At 37.6% G+C, this 24,804-nt stretch overlaps 1 protein-coding gene across 15 annotated transcripts in view; it reads left to right on the top strand.

The window, feature by feature from the left end:
• Positions 1-24,804, top strand: part of ERC1 (ELKS/RAB6-interacting/CAST family member 1) — a 317,835-nt gene that overhangs the window by 204,167 nt on the left and 88,864 nt on the right. For all 15 annotated transcript variants that reach the window (XM_052789054.1, XM_052789061.1, XM_052789067.1 and 12 more), the window contains one exon: positions 7,154-7,314. In XM_052789054.1, coding sequence (XP_052645014.1) covers positions 7,154-7,314 — 161 coding nt within the window. The remainder of the gene's footprint in view (positions 1-7,153; positions 7,315-24,804) is intronic.

Genomic DNA, 24,804 nt, shown 5'->3' with positions numbered 1-24,804 from the left:
ACAAGTGAAGCAGTTATATAGGGTGATATGTATAGTGTAGGGAAGAATACTCTCTTTAGGTGAACAGATGTTCACCTTAGTGTATCTTTATAGTGCCTACAATTACAGAATAAAAATGAAGGTAAAGGATCTTAACCCCTTATGTATCTGCTTCAAAAGGATTGGTGGTGGTCACATTGTCATAGTAGAGAAGCCAGTAGCCATGATGCATTCCTCAGTCCACCTACAGGCATGTGCATACTCATGCACTGGTGGTGAATAAGAGGGGCTTGAATTGGAGCCAGAGGTCCAGCCTGTGTGGTGGGGCAGAGCCATTCTGCTTTATACCCTTCTGCTGTCAGCGTGGCAGAGCTTTCAGCTGCTCTCCTAGTTGAGGCCTGTCCTTACCTTACAAACCAGAAATTACATTTTAACTTTATTGACGGCGGGGGGGGTGTTTCTTGTTACTGCTTACTTTTTTCTCTCATTTTCCTCTGATATTTTTAGCTCTCCAAAAGCTATGCCTAACAGCTTTCCCAATATCTGTAAGAATTTGAAAGTTGTTCCCTTAATTCAGAATAGCCAGTAATTTAGTTAAGTGTCTTGGATATAGTCTTTAGGAGTACCTAAAGCCACCCTACTGCTTTAACGAAAATGGGACTATGATGAAACCATAATTCATTTCCCTCTTATTTTGTGTAAAGGTTTATTAGCTCGTGATTTAAGCAAACCATCTGGTCCTGCTGGCAATCCAAGTTATGTCAGACTCAATGCTTTCTCCCTGTAATATGTTACTTGAGGCAGTTAAATTACATACTTAAGTCCCAAGTCTGGCCTGTGCTTTTTCCATGTCCTAACATCTGTTCTGGGAAATTTTTCTGGGATCCAAACAAGTTTGCATGGAGCCAGAACTCTTGTCTTTGTCTTTCTTTTCATGTCTATTTCTTTTCCTTCTCTCTGTCTTGCAATCTAATCAGTTCAACTAAGTAAAAGATAATGCAGAAATTAGCAGTCCCTTTATCATTTCACTAATGTACACAGTGAAATGAAAAATAGTTTAAAAACTCAAGAGCTGTAGAAAAGTAGGAGACTGTCCTCTGAGAGAGTGAGTGACACTTAGAGAAATGTTAATTATTTTTTTTAGTCCTTGTAGTGTTCTTACTACTGACTTGTAATTGCAAGACTTTTTGTTTTGCTGGCCTAATTAATTTTGGGCAAAAGTACAGACTTCTAGTACACTTTGTCTTGTAATGCTGATTTCTTGTTTATACAAGAAGGGTCTATGTTTAGAAAGCCAATAATTTTAAATACACAAGTTAGCCTGCTGAGGTGGTTTTGAAAATAAGATCTCTAGTGATTGATTTATACAATGATGATGGAAAATGACTTGTTTGTGTTGGTATTTGTATCTGTATTCTCTAAAATTTCATCATTTGGTATTCTGCCTGGAACTTTTGGGACACAATAATGAATATAAACAGCTATCCCATAGCCCACTGTGTCTGTATGTGTATTGAAAGAAATATAATTTCTTTCCTTCAGAGACATAAAAATGTGTCTGTTTTCAGGCATGTAATTAAACATTAAGCTGTAAGTTTCCTATGTATTGCTGCACCTGAAGTACTGTATCTCCACTTTAGCAGTAGGGTTCTTAGTGTAGTAGTCAAGTCCCTTTGTCATGCCCTTTGAGACTTTTAATTATGGACTGATGTGCAGTCTTTTGTGCTTGATCAAAAATAAAAAAAGAATGAGGAAGGAAAAATAACAAGACCAACAGATACCTTGGACCATCTGGATGGTTAAAACTTTAGCTGAATCAGTGAAAAACCTTATGAAGTTCAACAAGACCAAGTGTAAGGCCCTGCACTTGGTTCAAGGCAATACCCAATATCAGTACAGACTGGGGTTTGAATGGATTGAGAGCAGTCTTGTGGAGAATGACTTGGGGATACTTGGGGATGAAAAATCAGACATAAGCTACCAATGTGTGCTTGCAGCCCAGAAAGCTAACCGTGTCCTGGGCTGCATAAAAAGCATGGCCAGCAGGTCGAGGGAGGTGATTCTCCCCCTCTACTCTGCTCTGGTGAGACCCCCCCCGGAGTACTGCATCCAGCTCTGGGGCCCCCAACATAAGAAGGACATAGACTGTTGGAGCAAGTCCAGAGGAGGGCCACAAAGATGATCAGAGGGCTGGAGCACTTCTCCTATGAGGAAAGGCTGAGAATTTGAGTTGTTTAGCCTGAAGAGACTTTATTGCAACCTTTCAATATATAAAGGGGCTTACAAGAAAGGCAGACTTTTTACCAAGGCCTGTAGTGACAAGACAGGGGGCAAAGGTTTTAAACTGAAAGAGGGGTAAGTTTAGACTGGACATAAGGAAGAAATTCTTTACGATGAGTGTGGTGAGACACTGGAACAGGTTGCCCTTAGAAGTTGTGGATGCCCCATCCCTGGAAGTGTTCAAGGTCAGGTTGGATGGGGCTTTGAGCAACCTGATCTAGTGAAAGATGTCCCTCCCCGTGGCAGGAGAGTTGGGCTAGGTGATACTGAAAGGTCCTTTCCGACACAAAACATTCTATGAAAAAATGAATAACAGAGAGAAATGCAGTCTCTTCTGCAAAGATTGTTAATCTACACATTATTTATATAGTGTACCACTGATTTGCTATCCTTAATAAATACTATTTAAGCCAGTCATATACATTTGAACTATGGATGCATTCATATCCTGTCACTTCAGACTGGAAAATTTTCCTTTGCAGTGTCTGTGGAGGGTGTTCTTTAGCCTTTTCCTCATTCTTTATATGCACATATCGTATAAACGTGGATTGCACGGGTCACCATTTCAGAATAGATCCTCTGCCCCATAAGTATTTTTTCAAGCGCATAGCATCTTGCTCTTATTTTTTTTGCCATATTGATGACTCTATTGCCTCTTTATATTTGCACACTACCACTGTAGTGAATTACATCATGTTACCAGCATTCATCATGCATTTGTTGCTTGGATGATGACCCAGAATTGCTGTGCTTCTCTGAGAAGGTGTAAGCAGAAAATTAAGCTCCAGAACTATCTTCCAGAGAGGGCTATGGAGGCCTTTTTAAATTTTCTGTCCAATAGAAAAGTTCTCTTCAGGTGATCCTTAATCACTGAGGAAGAAGTTCACAATGGGAAGAAAAGGTAGCTGCCACTAGATTGTAATTTAAACACACTGAAGCGTTTAGGGATCCTGAGGCTGCTTTAGTTAGCCTGTCTGTCTGGATTGGCCTTAGGTATTAGAGTCTTTGGGCTCTCATTTTAAGAGGCAACGAATACCAACCACATCAGTTGATGTAGCCTTCTTCCTGGCCTGAAATGTCTACTGTGTTTCAGAAATTTTCAGTAATGCATTAGTTCTCCTCACATAAGAGGTGGGAATTTGAGGTTGCCTATCCTGATCATCAGTGATCTTTCCAGGAGCTAGTATGGAGGTTCATTAAGATGCCCAGCCTCATTAATATTTTGCATACCCAGTCCCTTTCTCAATTTTACTGTCTTTTTACTGACTTTGGGGGGAACTTGACCAAGCTCTTTGGAAGTTCCTGGCTTCACATTACCCAATGGCCACAAAAGCTTGCTGGAAACACCACATACTTGGAGATAATGTGGCAACTGTACGTCTATGCAACAGCCTGTTTTCTGATTTACAGTTGAGTTAGAGGTGCCTGAAATTAGAGTTTGTGGGAGCAGGGAGGTTGAGATGGTATATAGGCTCCTGAAAAGGGCTTCATTCTTTTGGTATTACATAATTTCTTCTATTTCTTTACAGGCTGCCACTGACATGGTAGATAAACTTCTCCTGTTATATTGCCTTTTCTTTCCACCATGCTTTCTAAGGAGATTTACTACTATGTAAAAAATTTGTCCTGTGTTGACATTTCCCTTTGCTGCTGCTGTGAATCCCATACTGATCTAATTGACATAGTTTGTCCTCTTTCACAAAGTTTGTTCAGTTTCTCAGGAACTCTCTCCTCTAATGGAAACTTCACTCAGCTTCCTGTTCTTCCTTAAAGATAAGCTGTCACCTGGTCAGGTCACTTAAGGCCTAAAAACAGTGAAAAAAATAGTCTCCATTTAAGTTCTCTGCAGATCCATCCTGCTCAGAATACATGAAGACCTTTCAGGCCTGTATACAGAGAACTGGGTCATGGGTAAGTCATAGTCAAAGATATACTCTGCGTTATATACTATCATCTGAGCAGAGAGAAAAGAGGAGCAAGAGTACACTCTTTACACCTTCTGAAATGGAAACTTTCTAGTTATAACTGACAGGGCACGAGCTTACCTGCGGTTAAATTGAAAATGTCAACAGCATGTCTCTGAAAATGTCTCAGCGTGCCGAGAACTCTGGTTCTTGGCAAATATTTTTTCTTTATTATATAATTAGCTGCTCTTGGGGGGGGGGGGAATCAAGGGTGGATTTGAAGTTTTTTGTATAGGCTAAATTAGATGTACTTTGCAAGCAGTTTGCTTCCAGTGAATATTCCTGTATTGCTTCTCACAGGACTGCTTACTGGGACATATACAGACAGGTCTGCACTAAGATTCATAAGTGGCAAAATAAAATGTTATGTTTCGTAGAATTTTAGTTGAAATGGTCCCATGGAGTATCTGTAACTTGATGAATCTGAACAGTGAAATCTTTATTGTGAATACAGTCATCACCACTTTAGTGAGTTTTGTCTTTAGTAAATCACATGACAAATGGTACTTGCTGGAGAGGATGGAAGGTAATGACAGTTCCGTAAACTAAGTTGTTGGCACAGTTTAAAGGCCACTTGCGTTCCAGCCATTCCTAGTACGTTGTTAGATCAATCTTCTGTTAACCTGCAAAAGTACAGAATATGACCTTAAAATTAGAAGAATTAGCAAACAGAGCAATGAGAAAAAGGTTAAGTACCTGCAATAACCACTACTACAAAGTACTCTTGCAGAGTTAGATCTTGCCACCTGGCACTAGGAGCCTTGGCCTAGATATCAGCCTCTAGCCTTGTTGTGTCTTCTTAACAGCACAGAGTTGTTATGCTACAGATCTGCATCAAGCAAACCAGTCCTTCAGTGTTAGCGTCACAAATCTTGATGATGGGAATGGAATGAAGGATGTCAGAAATCTTTCAAACCTGATTATGGAAAAGGTGTTGCTTCAAAGATTGTTTTATCTTGGCAGCTGACAGATTGACACAAGCCATTTTGATTGTTGCAGCTGGCTGGGGCCTTGTTTATTTGAGGTTGTTTTCTGTTATAAGCAGAAGGTTTTGTAGTTGGCATGCCTCTTTTCTCCTCAGTTTAAAGGAAAGCGTTTATTATGTCAGTAATTCTGGTCCACCCAAAGGAAGTAGAAGCTGATATACTAGAAGCTGATATACTAGCACACCTTCACTTCCTCAGCATGTTACTATTCTTCTCTTTCAAGGCATCAGTTTCCATCCTAGTAGTATTTTTGCTATTCATCGTTTCTGCAGTTTTTCTTTCCACTCTTTACTGATATATTTCTCTATTTCATTTTATGGAGTTTTCACTTTGTTTTAAAAATTGTCAGACTTTCTGATCTTGTTTTGCACACTAAACACTAGTAAGAGAGGAAAAGTTTGGTCATTACATGCATGCTAGCCAGTTTGGACTATGTGTCACCGAAATTCTCCTTCGGTCTGTTGATTACTGGATGAATTCTTGGCTGTACATTTTGAATAGTTTTTGATAATTGCGTATATTTTAAATTTTTCTTAATTTGCTGGGCATAAGAAGAATGTTTGTTGTCAGCCGCATTTGAGTGGTAGTAGATAGGCTTTCTGCAGTAAACACTGCACGATGTCTGTGCTTGATTTTTATAAATGTGCTAATTCTGAATTGCAATGTTTCTTGCTCTATCACTGATTGAGGATGAAAACCAATCTCATTATCCGTGTTTGTCCTGAGTCATTAGCTCTGCCTTTAGGAGTACAGGATTTGTTAAAGCAAGGGCTGGTATGTTCCATACCTTCCATCCTCCAGCACCTATATAGTGAGTGATGTGACCAACTGTCTTTGTAAAAACATGTAAGTAGAAATTGAGCTTAATATAGTTTCAGTAATTCACTTCCAGGACGGAGCACAAGTTGGTTGTTATGCAGGGATATAAATGCAATGCAGTGCTGTATTGTCATGCTAAATTTATACAAATGTTTGATTATGTGCAACAGTAGCATCTGAGTTTCTCCTATTTGAAGCACATTATAAAATTGTTTATGAACAGTTGGTTGTGATAGAAAGAGAAAATCTATATGGAAGAAGTCAGTGAAAGTAATGTGTGCCATCGAGCATTATTATAAAATTATTAAAAGAACATCCAGAGGTTTTTGTATGTTACATGTAGCTATACTTGAGCATTTATTGTGGTTTTGCATGTTAATTAGTGATAAATTTTAGCTGAGACAGAACCTGCTCCAAGTGCAAAATAAAATATGACTATGTTCATCTGTGTAATATCTATGCTAGAATTTAGTCTTGTTAATTCTGAACCTTTCCCATTTGCCGAAGATATGAGCATTGTTCTGCTGTAGTCTGCTATCAGCAACTTTTTAAATGTCTTTTATGTTGCTAAATCACAAAACGTGCCTGTAAGCATTGTTAAACAGATACTTTGAGGAGAATTGCCTTATAGCTTGTTCTTCAGGGGAACCCAGTCCTCTCCCTGTTTCAGAAACATTACCTTTGTTCTTAAAGTGCATATGTAGTTTCTCTTTAGGCATCATTTACAGAGATGGTTTTTTTATCCTTTTGGTATATTATTGATGTATTCCATTTAATACCTAGCATTTTTGTGGGATGATTTTAATATATATAGGCCATCCTTTTATCCTCGTGGTACATTTTCTAAAATAGAAATACTGAAGAGTTGAAGATTTGTAATTTGGTATTGTAATGGTAACATTGCAGTGACCAGACTATGTTAATTCACAGACTGTAATGTTGCTTCAGTCAAGTGTAGATGTACTGTCCACAGCACTAGATGATGCTTCCAGTCTACAGAAGTGTTAAGGAGTGTACGCGCACTGGTAACCTTTGTGTTCCAACTTAGTTGTGACATTTAGTAAGTTCCAGCTGATCACATTACACTGTTTTTCTCTCCTCCTGTCCTCCCCAAAAATGTTTCAGGTAGAAGAGTTGATGATAGCCATGGAGAAGGTTAAGCAAGAGCTGGAGTCAATGAAAGCAAAATTGTCCTCTACACAACAGTCTTTGGCTGAGAAGGAAACTCATTTGACCAACCTACGAGCTGAGAGAAGGAAACATTTGGAGGAAGTCTTGGAAATGAAGTAAGTGTTCCTTTTCATTGTCTCTAGGCATGTTTTACTGATATCTCTGAATTCTCCTCTGATCCCCGGTGTTCTAAAGCCAGCCATTGAATGAATATGTCTCTGTAGATAGCAGCTATCTATGTAATCAGTCAAGCCTTCAGAAGTGACTTCTGACCAGGGATTACCTACATGACTTTCACACTTTAGTTAGAGCTGAAAAACATTTCTTCCTTCTGATTGTTTGCAGTAGACTACTGTTATTTGCACAATAGCATCTTCAAAGATCCTAAACAATTATTGAGACTCAATTATTTTGTGTGTCTTATGAATGTGCTATCTTGCTTTGAGTAGCCTATAATCTACTTTAAGGTAAGATGCAAGTCAGTGTAACAAATGACAAAAAAAAATGAGGGAAGAGCTAAACATGATGTCAGGTGGTTGTAATGCTAAAATCAGACTGCAGATGTCTGGTCTGCTAAAGTATTTTTCAAACTCATGTGGATGATTCATAAGCACTGGAACAGAGTTTGAAGTTCTCTATCAGTCAGGCTTCTCTCATCATCTTTACATAAGGAGGTTTGAATAAAACCAAGCTTTGAGGAGGTGGGGAGAAGTGAGGAATTAGACTTCTAAGGCTTAAATACTTCCTAATTTCTGACTGTGCATTATAGATAAATAGTTATCCTTAGTTTAGGGAGACATGAATCCATTTAGTGCAATGATGGATAGTGCTGCCAGCAGTTCATTAGAAACACTTTCAGTTGTTTAGCCAGCCCTGAAGAGAAGGAACATTTTTATTGGCAGGACCAGCAGTGGTTCCTCCACTGTGGTTTTGTGAGCCATTATTTATTTATTTAACTTTTCTACGCTAGTCTCTTTCCTTTTTTTTCTTTTAATGAAAGGATAGAAAAACAGCTGTTACAAAATGGAAAGAGAGGTGGCTTAGATCTTGAAATTCTAACTTAGGGCTGTATAAAGTGGATCAAGCCTCCCCAGCTTCATATTCAGCTACAACACTCTGATCTAGACCTGGCATAAGGACATTGGAAGAGAGCAGTACTTAAAAGCCACACTTTTTATTTTTAATAAAAAATTTTATTGAGCTATAAATTTGACTGCCTTGAGAGTTGGTGTATTGGGGGATGGGAAGAATAGCTCTTGAGGTGATGTGGGAATCCAAAGCAACTGGAGATATATCCCATATCCAATCACTTGGCAGTACTTTCTTCTGCCAAACTGCTCTGCTAAACCTTCTCATTAAAATGTACATGTAGTGTACAGTATATCCTGAAATGTATTTGGAATTGTGTAGGTCTACAGCCTTTAATATAACTACTCACTTCTAAATGATGACCTCTCTTAGCTGAATAAGTTATTGTTGGAAAGTTGTTGTACTGAAATGTAGTATCAGGAACTGCATAAACTGGTAGATCCATTGTACCTCAGAAGGAAGAAGAACACTGGAGAGAATGGTAATGCTGTCAGCACATGGAGAGAAACATGGAAAAAACATCACGTTTGTATAGTTAACTAGCTGAGCATGTTTTAGTCATAGCTGGTCTGTCTTAAAGTTCTATAAAGCTGCCAAAAGCATCCAAACTTCAAAAAGTCACCCTCACCGTGAGGCTCTGTTGCAAACAAGTCTCTACTGAGGACTCACAGTCAATTAAATATCTCATATTTATATACAGAAACTCCAGTATATTCTTCATTGCCCTACTTTCCCAGCCTATGCCTTCTATGAAAAGCACTCTTGTCATCTGTTTTCTAGTTTCTCAAAGAGTTTCTAGTGTTGTTAAAATGTTTCCTACTATTTCAACTCAAAAATAACTGTAATTGAATGAGTGCTCAATTTTGTGAAGCAGCTAGCTGGTTTTGGTATTCTTAATGGAAAACAATAGCTGTTGTACAGATGCTGTTCGATGACACAGTAAAGCAATATTGTTTCCCAAGTTTTAGGGCATGCTTCACTAGGAAAAGTTTGAGGTGATCAAAAGCAGCACTGATTAAATTTGAGATTTGATAGAGGTGTAAGTTTAACAGCCTGGGACCTGCAGTCAGCTAATGGGGCAGGGGAGCATACAAGAAAAATAGCTTATGAAATGCTGCTTTAGGAGATTCTAGATATGGACTGAAAGAAAGTGTTAAAGCAACAAGAGGACTCCAGAAAGTTACCTCTGGGTTTTAATAGGAAGTTGTTAGCTATTATGTATGGGAAAATATATATTTAAAATACTGTTTCTTAGAGTAGAACTTGTGTTTACTACTGACTCTGTAAGCCTGAGAAGATCGTTTCACACTCCTTAGGGAATACTGTGGTACTAGAATAGCTCAAGTGTGAATTATTCCAAGGAAGAAATTTCACTCCTTAAAGAAATACTACATATTTTGAAGCCCTCTTCCTTTAAGTCTAATATTTTCATTTTCTTTTTTAAAAAACTTAATTGTAAATAATTATGAGAGAGGTAGATAATGGTGTCTCTATTTATATTACCAAACCTGATCTACTGTAAAAAATTACTAGTGAACTGCTAGGATTTTTGTTTTGTTATGTTTTCTTTTAGAAGTTCTAATGTTTCCATCATTCACAGCAAATCTTTTAAATTAGGCAGGAATAAAGTGCTGTCTACAGAGAAATCTCTGTTCTTTGTCCCATAAAAACCTGCTTAGGCTGAGCTGAGTTATAAACTGTTGAAAATCACCAGTTTTCCTTTCCTTTTTTTTCTCCTGGTGTTGTCAGCAAATTTTGGCAGTGTGTGAAAATAACCGAGCACAAACAGTCTAATCTGGGGCCGAGCTCATGCAGTTGCCAAAACTGTAGCAGCGGACACTGCACTTACAGGGAAGGGGAACAGACACTGTGTCTGCATGTAAAGAAGAGATTTTTTTTTTTTTTTTTTTTTTTTTTTTTTTTTTTTTTTGACAAGGCAGGCCTTTTGTTATGGTCAGAAGGACCAGAAGGTTCTTCCTAGTCATCTGCTTTGGGGTTGAAAAGTCCCAGTTGGAGCATTTCTCAATCTGTTCTTTCAGACCTGGAAAACTGTCCAACAGCCCTTTCCTGAATTATGCCTTCTCCTGCTAATTGCGATTGCTGCCAGCCCTATAATTCAAGGGATGCAGACTTACATAACGTAGTTGGCGCTTCAGAGTTGAATCCTTCATCCTGCTGGCACACAACAGAAAGATTATTACTTGTCCAAGAATAATTTACTATCCTTTTTCTTCTTTAAAAATAACCAAGGATATTACAGACTAATGAATTGTTAAAATAGAACATAATTTATATTTCAAAATCAAGCTGTCAAAAAATCTTTTGATTTCTTATGTGACTTTACATGAGTGGTCTTTTGAATATTTATCACAGTAGTCTCTAATTACATGAATACATCCCGCAGATAGTGTTTCATTTGATACAGAGTGTAGGAAGTGATCAGAGATAACCAGGCCTGTGTAGCTTAATGAACCTGTTCATTGTATTCCTTCCTTATTTCATCTCGGAGTTGGAAGGCCTGCTGAGAGCTACGTGAGGGCTACTATGAAAAATAAGATGCCAGCCTAGGTGGTGCTATGCAGGAAGACTGTTCATCCTTATCTCTGCTAAAGTTTTCCTGCATGATGTGCAAGTCACTTAAAAATATTTGGTAGATGGTTAATAAGTCCACGTGTTCATTTTCTGGCTATCAGATAAGAAAAATATGAACACATGCACACAAACACTCACAACTGAAAATTAAGTCAGTGGAAGCTGAGGTTGTTTATCTTCTGAAAAGTTCATCCTCTCAGCAATAAAGCAATATTGTCTGGAGGTATGAGTATGAGGTTGAAATTGAAAGTAGTCCAAAAGAAACTGATTAATTGGCACATAGTTTATTTGCCAGAAAAGTAATTTCAGTTGATCCAAAATGAGGTGTGAAGTAATTTCAAACGCAGCAAACAGTTTAACCAAACAAAAATATTTCAGGTTATGTGCACCCGTGGTGAACAGAACCAGGGAAAAAAAAAATATCAATGTCCATCCAATGATAACTTGTCAGCTCATCAGAAATTGTCTTCCTGGAAATTAAAGAAATTTTTTTTTTTTTTTTTTTTGTCATTAGAGAAATTATGGTTTATGCCTATAGGAGAAGTGATTCCTAGTTGCCGAAGTATGTATATGTTCTACATGTATAAACAGTTGTCTCTATAGTTTGAAGTCACTTCATATTTGTTGTCAGTGCTACAAAGCATTAATATGCTAACCTTGCATCTGCAAGGTATGGCTTTCTAGGCCCAACGCAAACTCTTCATCATCTTGAACTGGACTATAAGGTTTATGGGCCAGTTGGTATATCAGGCCATCATGTGATTGCAGCAGTGGTACCAAAGCACCTCCTATAATTACTTTGTGTGAAATTAAATAAGCTAAAATCCCACAGGGGGCACTCCATGTCTGTAGGATTTACTGTCTGGGGCAAAGCTGAACATATGCATCTGTGTCAGTCCCTTTTTTTCTTCTATAAGCTCAGATATTTTTTTTCTTTAAAATGTCTTTTTCAGGGCACGCAGTGAAAATGAACCCAACAATATCCTGTTACCATTGTTTTGTCCTTTATAACTGTCAAGCATGAAATATATAATTATATATGTTTATTTTAATTATATATGGTCACCCAGTTAGATTTTGACATTTAAGTTGCAAAAAGTTCAGTTGCAGTAGTCTGAAATGTGAAAAATTATCCATTTCTAATTACTGAACAATACAGACATTATGTTTAAATACTTGGAAATAAACTGACCTTGGAACTATTTTTAATCTCCAAGTGAATCACACAGAATCCGATAGGAAGGCTGAAATACGGCGCGTAGATATATTGTGTGTCTTTTAAGGCTAAAGTTTATTGAAAGGCCAGATTTTTTTTTTCTTTTTTAACTGCACAGTTCTCTTCACTGTAATGAAACATTAGGCTTTTCCTAAATGTAATTGTAGATCTTGGTTACCTTCAAGTTTGGTGGCTTCTGCTATTATTTTTTTAATTCAGGTGAAAGCTTGAGAGAAAACATAATCTCTTTTGCACGTTTTTTCTCTTGGCAATTAAGGAATGAAGCCTGTTATCCTTTCTGTCCTCCTACGTTGTCAATGAGCCTTTGAGCGCTCTGAGACACTCAGTGTTGTGGCAGCACTAGAGACAGCCTGCCGCTTCGTTTTCAGTGCAACGGATACTAGATGTCCTGAATCATGGAAATAAGCAGAAAAGCTTAAGCCGTTTATGGGCAGCAGTACAAAACTGGTCGGTCAAATGATTCACCTAGGTGAGAGAGCTATTAAACTTGAATCTCAAAGTTTCACAGGAAGATAAACTGCCAAGCAAAGAAGTGATCCTTTAGCAAAGCTATGTAAATAAGGTGCCCCATATGAGCACACACAGAATTAGATTGTTGTGGTTTACTCTGTTTCTTTAAGTATTGGGAAGTTATGTTTATCTTTTGTAACTGGCTTGTTTTTACTCTTCACCTGCCTTGAAAACTTTTTCTTTTGTCGCTTTTTCAGATACTGAAATCTTGGCATGGTATGTCACAGTCCTGTTCTGTCTTGTCATAAAACCTCCATATCTCATTTTATCTTGAATTCTATGGTCCCCGAGAAGAGTCTTGCAGAGAGAAAGTACTATACTATCTTAATGAGCCATGACAGGCCTGGAAGCAAGACCAACTGCTGAAAAGTGCACCAGGTTGTGTTAAAGGAGTTTGTTCCACTTGGTAATTTCTAAGACTATTAATGTTGTAGGGACGAGTTGGGAAAAGGAGGTCCAGTCATTAACTTGCTGAGAATTTAGCTACACTGTACTTTTGTTTCCGTGCCTTTCCATGGGAGATTATTTTTTCTCCTGGATATTTTTTCCGGGGACTGGGTTTAGTGTAAGTGATCCCTTCAGTAGTTCTTGGAACATAGTTTTCTAGATGGTGAAAGGAAATTAGACCTCTTTTAAGTGAAAATGTGAAAAACATAGCATATAGCTTCACTGTTAAGAACACATGGGTTTTGTTATGTTTTTCTTTTCTATTAATAGATTACAGCATTCTTACAGAAATTGCTGTGAAAGATCTCATCAGTAGAGATCTTGGCATACATATACAGAGTACTAAAATGTATAATTTTTTTAGGCTTACACAATCCTAGCACTAGTGAATGAATACCCTTCTTGTCTTTTCTCAGGTTGCTAGTTCATTATTGCAAACACACTTAGCAGGTGCAGCACAAGATAATTTCTTGGAAGTCATTACTGCCCCCATGTACTTCCTGCCCAAAGGGTGTTGCTTTGGGAAAAGTTTGTTTTTACCATAACCTGCATGCAGATCATCTTATACAAAAGAATTACAAGACTTGTGCTTTTTTCTAGAAATAATTACTCAGCTAACCCAATGTTAAACCTGTAGAGGAATGGAGAGAGTGATGGTTTTATTTTGGCTAACATATAGAACAGATTGCTTGTAAGATAGCTCTAAGGGTACCAATATACTGCCTTCTGCTAGCTAATTCTGTATGCCTTTTCCAGTGCAAAACACTGTTCTTCTACTATATTGTAACATACTCTTTGTATAATTAAATACATTCAGAAGTTCTGTCAGAACTAAAGGGTTATCTGTTCAGGAGAATCTGTGTAATTTCCCTGTGGGTGTATGAATCCTCCACTCCACTTATTTCTAGAACAACACTGACAAAAATAGATTTCCAGGTCTTCAGCATGCCTTTTTTATTGTTTCTATATACTTCTATACATGACAAACACAAATATGACTGTGATTTTTGTTTTAAAATATGCAGGAGTGTTTTCGCTCAGGATTGGTAGCAATAGTACATTTCCTATGCTAGCTGTTTCAGCTGCATCAGTGATTCCTGTCGCCATCCCTAATCCAGCTATAAGATTCTGGGGCTTCCAGGGGTGTTACTGAGCTAAACCAAATCAGGCACTTTTTACTTTCTGTTAAAGTCAAAAGAACCGTGAGTTCCTTAGGGTGCTTTTTCCTCTTTTATAAACGTGCACTGTAAATAGTGATGCATATAAATCAACTCTGTGAGCACTACATATTTCATTAAATACAGTCAAGTTGTGGGTTAATAGAAGTTCCAAGTGAAAATATTATGGTATCTCATTGCATATATTGTAGATTTAATGTAGTGTGAACAATAGTAGCTTTGAGCCATTGTAAATCCCATCCGGACATCGTCAACGTAGTTCAAAATACAAGGAGGGAAATCTCAAAGGTTAGATGTGCTCATATGGCCACTGTGCATATGCAAGTCATTCTTTTATTGTTTTTAAAATCACACTGTAGCTTTGCAGGGTGTAGGTAAGGCAAAGTCTAACTTCAGACTGTTTTCTGGAGTTGAACAGAAATTCCTTTTTGAAAGTCAGGTCAATTTGCTTTAATTACAGAAATGACCTCTGAAGCAAGTAATTGCTTCCCTACAATCCTGGAGGACAACAAGTAGGAGTTGTGTAAGAAAAATTGGAGAAATGAGTCAAGTCGTTGGCAGTCCCTACAGTCTTTGTCTTTATACTGTATGGGAATATTCAGTGTATCTTTTTGGTTTCTTCCCTTCCCAAACAATACTTTTGAGTTCTTTTAGGCAAAATAAAAAGCACCATTTGCAAGTCTATGGAATTTCCGAGAAAACTCCACAGTGAGAGGATTTGGGAGTTGCTGGGTTGTCTGGTGGTATGTTGTGTGCAGAGCAAGTGACTACATGTAACAGGAGTTAAAAACATGAAAATTGACCAGAACTGTTCATTTAGAAATCCTAAAAGATGACACTAAGCACTGTAAAAGTGTCTTTCTTTAAGGTCTTTAAGTGTCTGTCTTTTTAATAGCAATGCTGTCATTGCTATTGAGTCACTTCTCCCCAGTCCAATATCCAGTGTTATAGTTTAGGCAGATTACAGGATAGAGAACTATCTTTCCTGGTACTAGGAACTAGTACGTATAGGATTGTAGGGAGGACTGAAACATTATTTGACTCAGTGTCATATTTGGTGTTCCCTAAAGCCCCTTTTACAGCCTTTCCTCAAGCACTGAATAGATACAGCTATAGCTTTCTGTAAACCCATAGTTCTTTTTCAGTCTGCTAGCATTTTACAGCTTTAAAGTTGATGTCAGGAAAACATTGAAAACTAAAGGACCACACTAGTTTATTTCCACTAGGTAATCTAGGAATCAAGCTTTGCATATGAGGTTAGATGATGTAACTGGTATTTTCTGTACAATCTTAAGAATCAACTAGTTTGATCATTTAGTTTAATTTCATGAATAAAGATTTAAGGCCACTGATACTGTTGTGAAAAGACGACTACTGCAAGTAGCTTTGAGCAGCCAAGGATTTCATGAGCCTACCTTCAATTACAAGAAAGTTATTGGAGTAAATGATCAAAAATATTATTTGGAAATGCTTAGAAAATAGTAAAGTGTTAAGTAACAGAGAACCTAAATTTGTTGAGACTAAATCATGACAAATCAACCAGGTGTCCCCATGTGCCAAGTCATAGCTTTGGTAATACAGTAGATGTGATATGTTTTGATATTGGGAGGATTTCTGTCATTGTTTTATAGAACTGTCTCATCAACAAAGTAGGGATTATATTCCTGATTAAACTACTATAAAGTGAATAAGCAGGTAGCTGGAAAAGAATAGTTAGTAGTTCATTGTCAAAACGGAAACCTATGTTACGTGGTTTCCTTAGAGGTCTCTCCCAAGTCTGCCACTGTTCAGAATGTCCATTAATGAAGCAGCTGACAAGCCAAAGGGTGTGTATTGCCAAAATGTCATGGTGGGTGTTCAGGTATTTTGGAGAACAAGATGAGGATTCAAAGTGATCTCAATAAGGTGAAGAGGGGTTCTAGGGAAGCCGCAGAATACTGTTCCCTGGAGGTTTTTACAGACAAATTACACCAACATATCACAAATAGCTTAAATATAGTTGAACGTGCTTTCAGGGTAGACTAGATGAACTTGAGGATAGAGAGGGTGTTATCTTGCGGGTTTTCGTGATTCTTCAGCACAGGTCATATACTTCCCTTAATGAATGTCTGTAAGAACCAAAAATGTATCTTGTAAAAATATATGTATCATATGTATTAGCTTGTTCTACACATTATGTGGGCTCGGTTCTCTCTGTTAATACTGACTTTGGCTAGCAGATTCAATTTTTAAAAGAAATTTTGCTCTTGTAGGTAATCAATTTTGAGTATTCTTCATGCATAGGAAACTTTTTTTTTTTTTAAACTGAAAGAATTAAACGTCTTTCAATTTGTTGGTTCAAGGTAGCTGCAAAATTCTTGCTGCCTTTCAAGGCCTCAATAGGCAGGAAATCTGAAAGGGTTAGGTCTGGTTAGGTTATAAAGAATGCCAAGGATATCATCTGATATTTGGAAAAGCCTTTATGACTTCAGCTAGCCACATTTTCTTCAAAAATATTAATAACGCAGCTATTAATAAGAGCACTTTGCAGTTTAGTTCTTTTCATTGACACATCTTACATGTCAAAGTCTTCCTTTTTATAAAAACAGAGAAATACTATCATTGTTCCTCAAAGGAGCAAACTGAAAACAAAAACATGAAGTGACTTGTTCACCCGTGGCCACAGAACTTTAGTGATGTCAGGAATTAAAATCTGAAGATACTAGGTTTGTAGGTTTTTAAATATCTCAATGTTTGAGACACAAATGTTTAATAGGAAATATTGTGCATATAAGATACATACTTCATTTTTTTCTCTCTTCTAGCATGTTGTCATACAGATGCTTTCTACATCCTCATTTTTCCTTTATGATATCTCTATACCTAAAATTGAGTATGTTTACCTTGCCACTTTAGTGCTGTAATTGGAGAGAAGCAATCTGTTCTCTTTTGCTAAGCTGATCTTTGGATTTGTCTCACTTGCTAGATTCGCATTGTTAGTGAGGGCTTTGGTTTGGAGTTTGAAAAACTAGATTAATTTAGCCAGGAGATGTTAATTTAATACAAAAACAAATACATTTTTGCCTTGCCTTGAAAAATATGAAGCTGGCTTTGGACTATAATTTCATAGGTTTTGTGACAAATGAGGCATGAAACAAATTGGCAAACCCACAGTGTCCAAAGTACAGTGGTACAGTGTGCTCTCTAATTCCCAGCCCTAAAGATCTCAGCAAAGGTCGCAAATTAAACAAAGTCAAAATTAATCAACTCTGCAATCAAAATACAATTACTAAGGCTTTCGTTTACTACAAAGAAGGTGTTGTGAAAGAGGCACTGGAGCAAGTTCTTTTGTGCAGTAAGGGAAGATCAACAGCAAGGTGTCTAACAGAAAAATGAAACCCTGCAGGTGAAGCTGCCTTTGGAGCCAAAAGAAACCAGCACGTATGCAGAAATGCAAGTAAACTGTTGGAGAATGGAGAAGGTGTTTGGTGCTGAGCTGCAGAGTGTGTCAACATCGCATTTGGCCCAAACAGAAGAAGCCTGTGTACTAGAGTCATGCACTGTAGTCATGCGCAGCCCCTTCAAGCAGCCTCTCACCAAGGCTTCACTCCAGTGGTCTCAGCTGCTGTAGCTTTTGCCTCCTTTACAACACAGAGCATGGGAGTAGCACTTCCTCTGTGTGGGAAGTTGAAAAGTACAGTCAGGGATGCCTAGAGACACCGTAGCTGACAAAACCTTTCTTTATACATTTTGTGCCCTCATTTTGGGGAGACAGAGTGCTCCAGATGCCTTTGTGATCTGTATGAATACATGTCCATTGTCTCAAGTACATTATTTATACAAATACTGAATTTCTTGTTGCATATTATGGACAAATATGCTCTCAATGCAACTTAAATACAACTAAGTGTAAGAAATTCTTCTTTTGTTACCTGCTTCTGAAGCAGAACTTGAAGACCTTTAATGAAAATAGTTTTAGAGGGACAGAAATTACACTAGGCAACTATCTGGTTTTCATCTCAGTGATATGAATAACATCAAAGCTTTATTCTCATACGTGGGAGATGCATTATCTTTTAATAGATATCTGTTCTGGTTTCATTTTCTGTTTTACTAACTGATAAAATAGCAATGTGGAACTAATATGTAAATAGTGTAGTAAGTTATGCTTTATTCACACTAGTGAGTCCTAATAATGAAATACATGGGTTTTAGTGTACACCTACCTTAGCCCAATTGCTGTTACACTTTTTCCGGGTGCAGAAGCTCACATGTGTGCAATATGCATGCACCACCTGTGTTTTGTTTGACCTGCCTAGAATATGAGTGATTTTTATTTTATAAATAAGTACAGTTAATTTTCTGTAGATTCTGATAAGCTCTGTAAGTTTCTTTGCAGATGGGTGATTTAATGATAACAAAGTATTTGCAAGGTAGGAATACTTGTTTAAGAACTGTCAAGTTATAGTATGAGGCATGGAATAAAACCCTCAACTCTTCTTTCAGAATTGCTCTACCCCGTTCCTACTGCCAAGTCATTTTTGAAGCAGTTGTACATAAATCAGCAGACCATCAGCAGGAAACGCCTGCTTGTAAAAGATGGAAAATTTGACTCCTCATGACCAACCATCACAGATTTTCAGTTACACTTTCATCCCCATTCTATATACTGATATGGCTGCTCTGGAGCATGCATTGTGAAGTACAAAATCTACCTTTTCAGTTGCTCTATTCCCAAGGAAACCCTACAACTCTTAGAAAAAGTCTTTTAAAAATATTACCTGAAGGAACACACCAAAAAAAAGGTCACATTCCTCTTTGCAATTCATGTGCTGCACGTTTTTCTAGTTTATGTCTTAACTATGTGTTTTGATTTGAGGTAAGAGTTAGGATAGTCTAGTGGAAGTATTTCATTACCTTCTCAGCTCTTCCAGCTGAACTTGGTGGCAGTCTGCTGGGACTTCGAAATACACACCTACACCTTTAATGAACAAGAGGAGTTTGCTCATCAAATTGGGATACAATAACTTGTCTCCACATGACCTTAAAAAACTTCTAGGAATAGATTTTTAGGGTTTTTTTAATTATTCAGCCTTCTATAATTTCAGTTTATGCTGTGGTATTCAGTTCTCATTATGATACTTCACATTATATAGCACTTTCCATCTGTGAATGTTAAAGCAGTTACAAATGCCATGTTAATTCTCAAAATACTCCTCTGAAAAAAACCCAAGTATTTATCTTATTTAAGGATAAGGAAAACTCACCACAGATAAATTTAAATGGCATGAAAAAATCATCTGGGTTGCTTGTAGCAGAGTGACCTCCAGACAAAGCTCAAGTTGTTTAACTGTATCTTGCACTCCAATATAAGATTTCATTTGCTAGGAAATGAGATTTTTTTTTTTTTTTGCCATACATACAGTTTATATTCAATTGCAAATGAATAAAGGACAGTTATTAAAGTATTGTTTAAAGGGCAATATTAAAATTAGTTTTCTTGTTCATGTTAGAAAATTGTTTTGAATAGGACAGAGACCGGGAGATATACAGCTAGGTTCTTTCCCATCTTTTGTGTTCCTCAAGTCTTTACTTTCTCCTCTTGTTTGGTTGGCCTTCAGAACCTTGTTCTCTGCCTACCAGTGACCATCTCTGATTAAGTTTGACTCCAAGAAACATTTTCAAGACTTCTACCATTCTACACACAAGATATACATTGGATGAGAAAGGAGCTCATTCCTAGCTCTGAGACACCTGTTCATGGCTTAATTGTTGGTTCTAAGGAGAACAGCACTGCATTGTCTGAACCTAGGAGTCTATTGCCATTTCAGGTGCACTAGCTTATCCCACTGGATCTCCAAGTGCCTTTTCAGAAAGGCATGGATCTTCCATATATTGTGTCACATTGCTGGCCTCTTGTCTCTTGTATCCTAGGACACTTGATGTCGCGTTAGATACCGTTATTTGGTCAATGAAATCCCAGAGCAGGCACCAAGAACAACTGAATCATCATAATTCCCATCAGCATCAGTTAGAGAGATAAGACTGCAGTCTGATCAGACAGCTTCTCAGCACTGACAGAGGTCATCTTGAAGTGATGCCGAATGTGTTAATATCCCCAAACGTGGCATCGTAAACAAATTCTATGCTGCGAGACCTCATTGTTTCAGTTGAAATTCTATCATCTCTTTTGGCCCCTCTAAAGAGTCATGTTCTCAGTCAAGGTCCTCTGCTGCTTATTCAGGAACACAGTGCTTCCCAGGCTCATTGGGATTAGCAGTCATTGTTCTTGTGACGTTTCAGATCACATTCTTTTCTAAAAGCTTTGGAAAGGTTAGTTCCAAAACATTCACAGTCAAGCCACTTCCACACCGTAGGCTAGTCATAATCACTGAGGCTGAAAGGGTCTTTTAATAAGTTGTTTCTTTTTCATACTGTGGAATAATAATTTATTCCTAAAATATTGCTAGTAGCTGACTCTTAACTTTCACCTTCTACTTTGCGGATGCTACAGTGTATTTGATAGCTTGTTCCATGACTGAACTGCATTACTTAAAAAAAAAAAAAACAAAAAACTCTATGTAATTTAAGTACGTTATTATTTAACAAAGAACGAACAGTAGATTTTTCAATGTCATTCTAACATTTTTTTTCTGGTTTTGCTAGATAATTTTGCTGTCCTTGATTATCTTTTGAGTGAAAATACACAGAATTATAACAGGCACATGCACAAATATTTTCCCACTCTATCTCACAGTTAGAATAAACTCATCTATGTTTTTTGTCTTTTTGACTGTTACTGTAGTCATACTTAAGAAAAACCTAGCTTTGAATGAGTTTTCCTGTAGTTACTAAGCTTTGTAGTTGTTCTTAAAGGTGTTTGGGAGTTCTGGTTTCATTGGCCAACTGCCGAAACAGTCTTTCTCCTGCTCACACAAGGCTGGTTGTTCCATTATTCCAGAACCACCTTCTAATCCTGCAAATTTTGGTCAGTGTTAGCTAAGGAGCAAAATTATGAATTTTAACAAATGATATGTGGAAAGCCATTTTTGTGAATGAAGATGTGCACTAAATTCATTGCATTAGTGAATAAAACTAACAGAGATTTAGCTTAAAATTTGAGTGCATGGCTTATAATGGAAAAATTAAAATGCTAAGAGAAGGGCACAATTTTCTTATGAAAGATGCAGGGACAGGATGGTCTTTATACTGTTTAATCAATAATATTTGCAGAAGTGGTGAAATTAATTACTTTTTTTTTTTTTTTTTAAAGCTTTGTTTTCCACATCATGCTTATCGACCTCTCCTGGGTTCAGGAAACTGGTTTCAGTTAGGCCTTTAGGTAAACAGGAGGTATTGTTTACATGATACAGGGCAAGATGCTAACTGACTCTTGCGTTTCTCTTCTTTATTATCTAGCTCCTTACAACAGGATTTCATATACATGTAGAAAAGGTACAAAAGAGAGAAGCTCCGATCACACAAGTAAGACTGCTGAGGTTAAAAAGCATCCTGATTGAGAGAAGGATGATTAAGCTGTGTCAATGCTCCTAATAATTCATGCCATGTGCTGATCTATATTCAGAGCCACCACTTTGGAATTTTCCCGTGACTTAGACTTTGGTTTTACAAATACACTATCATTTTGTTACTACTCTTTGAATTTTTTCCTTTTTGTCTTTTCTTTTTTATAAACAAGATGCTCCAGAATGGCAAGACTGAAATACAGTCATTCTAAATGGCATTCATAAATTGTTCTAGGTGTGCAATTTTACCTTAGCCAAGTCACTTTATAAAGTTTCCAAGCTCTAAACGGAATATACAGCTACTTTTTCTCCTATATGTTTCTCATAACTCAGTGAAGGTTTTCTTTAAGCCTTTAAGTATGTAAAACTATTTGAGATGCCAGAGGACTGTAATACTGTTTCTTTATTCATGTCTTCTGCAGCAGGTCAAGGAAAACAAAATCATACAGAGAATCTTAAAGAAAAAAAATTCTTTCTCTCTGAATATTGTAATTAGCCGTGTTCTCCACACAGTTGTTTAGGCCTTGTTGAAATACCTGAATATGAAAATAAAAAGAAGAGTTCCTCTTGATGTTATGATTCAGTAAAATCCCCTTTAAGAAGCATTTTAAACTTCACATGCAATTTCTGAGTCTACCTTATTGTATGAATGAAGCTGTCCTCTGCAGCGTACAAGCAAAGACTGAAAATACGTTCTCAGGAACATGAGGAGTTGTGTTCCAACTGCACAGCAGGCTGAGGTACTGACCCATCTGGTCCTGCTCCCCGCTCCCAGTTCCTCCTTTACACTGTATCTGGCACTCACGAAACTCCACTGAACTAATTCAGCATACTAACCTAGCAATAAAATGTTCACATTTTTCTGGAGTTAGTTTTCTGCTGGCTTGGTGCACTGAAATGACAATCCATTAAGTCTCAGACAACACAAGGCAAGGTTTGAAACTTCCGTCTTGTGTCCTGGGAAGGAAAAGACTGTGACGGCAAGCTGTTAGATTGCCTTGAACTGCAACTTCAGTTGCAAAACCAAAAGCTGCCTTTGCATGGAGTAAATGCCTTGTGGTCTTCATTCATAGCTTGTGTAATGGGATGAGATCCTTGTGGTGAGGTCTTAATGTTTAATAATCTTCTGCTGCTTCATAATCCCTTCCTCTACTGCTTTCTCCTCTTCGATAGAAGGTCTGTCCTACTCTCGAACTGATAGGCCTGCTGCCTTTGGCCAGCTGCCTCCCTTATCAGCAGAGCATTGGAGATGGAGTCGTGTTTTCTGTTACGGGTCTGAGCTGCAACAGTTCGGTCCCTCCGTCATTCTGTGTCTGTCAGTCATTCCTTGTTCTGAGTTGAGTGTGTTGATTAGACTGATTAAAGTAGGTGTCTGGATTGAGAGGGTTAAAGAGCATCCATCTGTTCTGGATTTACTGCTGCTTGGGTGGAGGCGGGAAGGCCAGGAATTAGTGAGTGGCTTAGTCCTTTCTCACTGCTGGCAGCTGACAGGAGCACTGATGAGGTGATAATGAACTAAAAAGTCTGCCCTGTTGGCTGGGTGGGAAAGGGACCCAGACAGTGGGCAAGTCTCACCCCTGTTCTTGCCAAGATTTTCACGTTTTAATAGAATCCATCTAAAGCAAAATTAACAGGTATACTTTCCTGGACGAATTTCAGTAATGTAACCTGTCACTGGCGGATACAAAAGAAATATGTATCGTTTTGCTTGCAGCATGGCAGCTCTGTAGGGTTCAGGCACCAGACAGCCCAATCAAATAGAAGCAATGGCAGAAACAAGAATGTTTATCAAATGCAAAATAAAATGTAACTTCTTTTAAAATACCATCTGAAGTTCTGCAGAAGATAACTCTTCCATTTTAGTTCTGACTTTTGGCGGCACTTCGTAACATTTCTTGACCCTAACAATTAATCCTTAAAGTATTCAAATCAGGATTTGCAGATGCATCATAAAGGCATTGTTTTGTCTTTTCCCCGTATTGCTTTAGGTGCTACAAAGTGTTATTTTTCTTACTTTAAACCTCCGTTTTTCATCAAAATGTATTCCAGATTCCCTGTAACCTCACAATATTTTACGTTTGACACAAGTCCAGCTAATGCCAAGCATAAGTGTTCGTTATATGTATATGCTAACACAGTAGGGATATGCTAGCATATCAAGGTGTAAGAAGCACTTTAAGCGAGTCGGATAGCTGAGAAATACAAGGTAGGCACTCAATGGGCTTCTTAAATTAACATATAGTGTTCTTCTCAACTTACTTGTTGCTGACAGACTTAATAAAGGTTCAAGATTTTACAGGCCTTTAATTTGTAAAGAGTCTACAGAGAGTATGAATATGAAATCTTTTAGTAAGAGTTTGTCTTTTTCTTAGAAAACAATGCTAAGAGTTTTGTAAGCTGGGTTAGAAACCGTTTATTCTGTAGTCAAAGTGTTTGGAAGGCAACTTCATTCATAGAGGGTAAACCTCTCTGACCTTTGTGCAGAACACTGAGGGAGCTGCGTACAGGGAAGATCATGACCCCAGAGTCTCCGGTGGCTGTTGATTGAAACCTTGTGTTTCAAGAAATAAATGTTTAAGAACACTTCCTTGTAAGACCTGGGCTACATACACAGACTTTTTTTATAGCATTTTAACTATAGCATAGTCTAATCAACGCTTTAATCAATGGTAAAAGGTGTTTCTTCACCTACCGCCCTTCTGGTCTGAACAGAAAGGGCTAAATCAGCACAGTCGTTAGTACAACCCTTAGACTGAATGCAATTTTGTCATTATAAATATGACTTAAATTGATATAGCTTCTTTTCCTAAGCCCATAGGCCCAAACTGTCTCTGCATAAGTATGTCTATGTGACTATAACAACGTCTGCATTCATAGGTTTGCATATGTCAATTGCAGTGATACATTTTGTAGGTACAAACCAGTCCAAAAAGGAAAAATAAGTAACTTCAACCTTGAGAAAAGACAACAACTCATAATGGGTGGGATTGGATGTGAGGGATGTTGGGAAACATGTAAAGACCTTTTAAAAACCTCATTTGCTTGTTT

This window comes from Harpia harpyja, chromosome 6, assembly GCF_026419915.1.
Source record: "Harpia harpyja isolate bHarHar1 chromosome 6, bHarHar1 primary haplotype, whole genome shotgun sequence".
NCBI classification, from domain to species: domain Eukaryota; kingdom Metazoa; phylum Chordata; class Aves; order Accipitriformes; family Accipitridae; genus Harpia; species Harpia harpyja.
The sequence above is the reverse complement of the archived record's forward strand: the minus strand, read 5'-3'. Positions and strand labels throughout refer to the sequence as shown.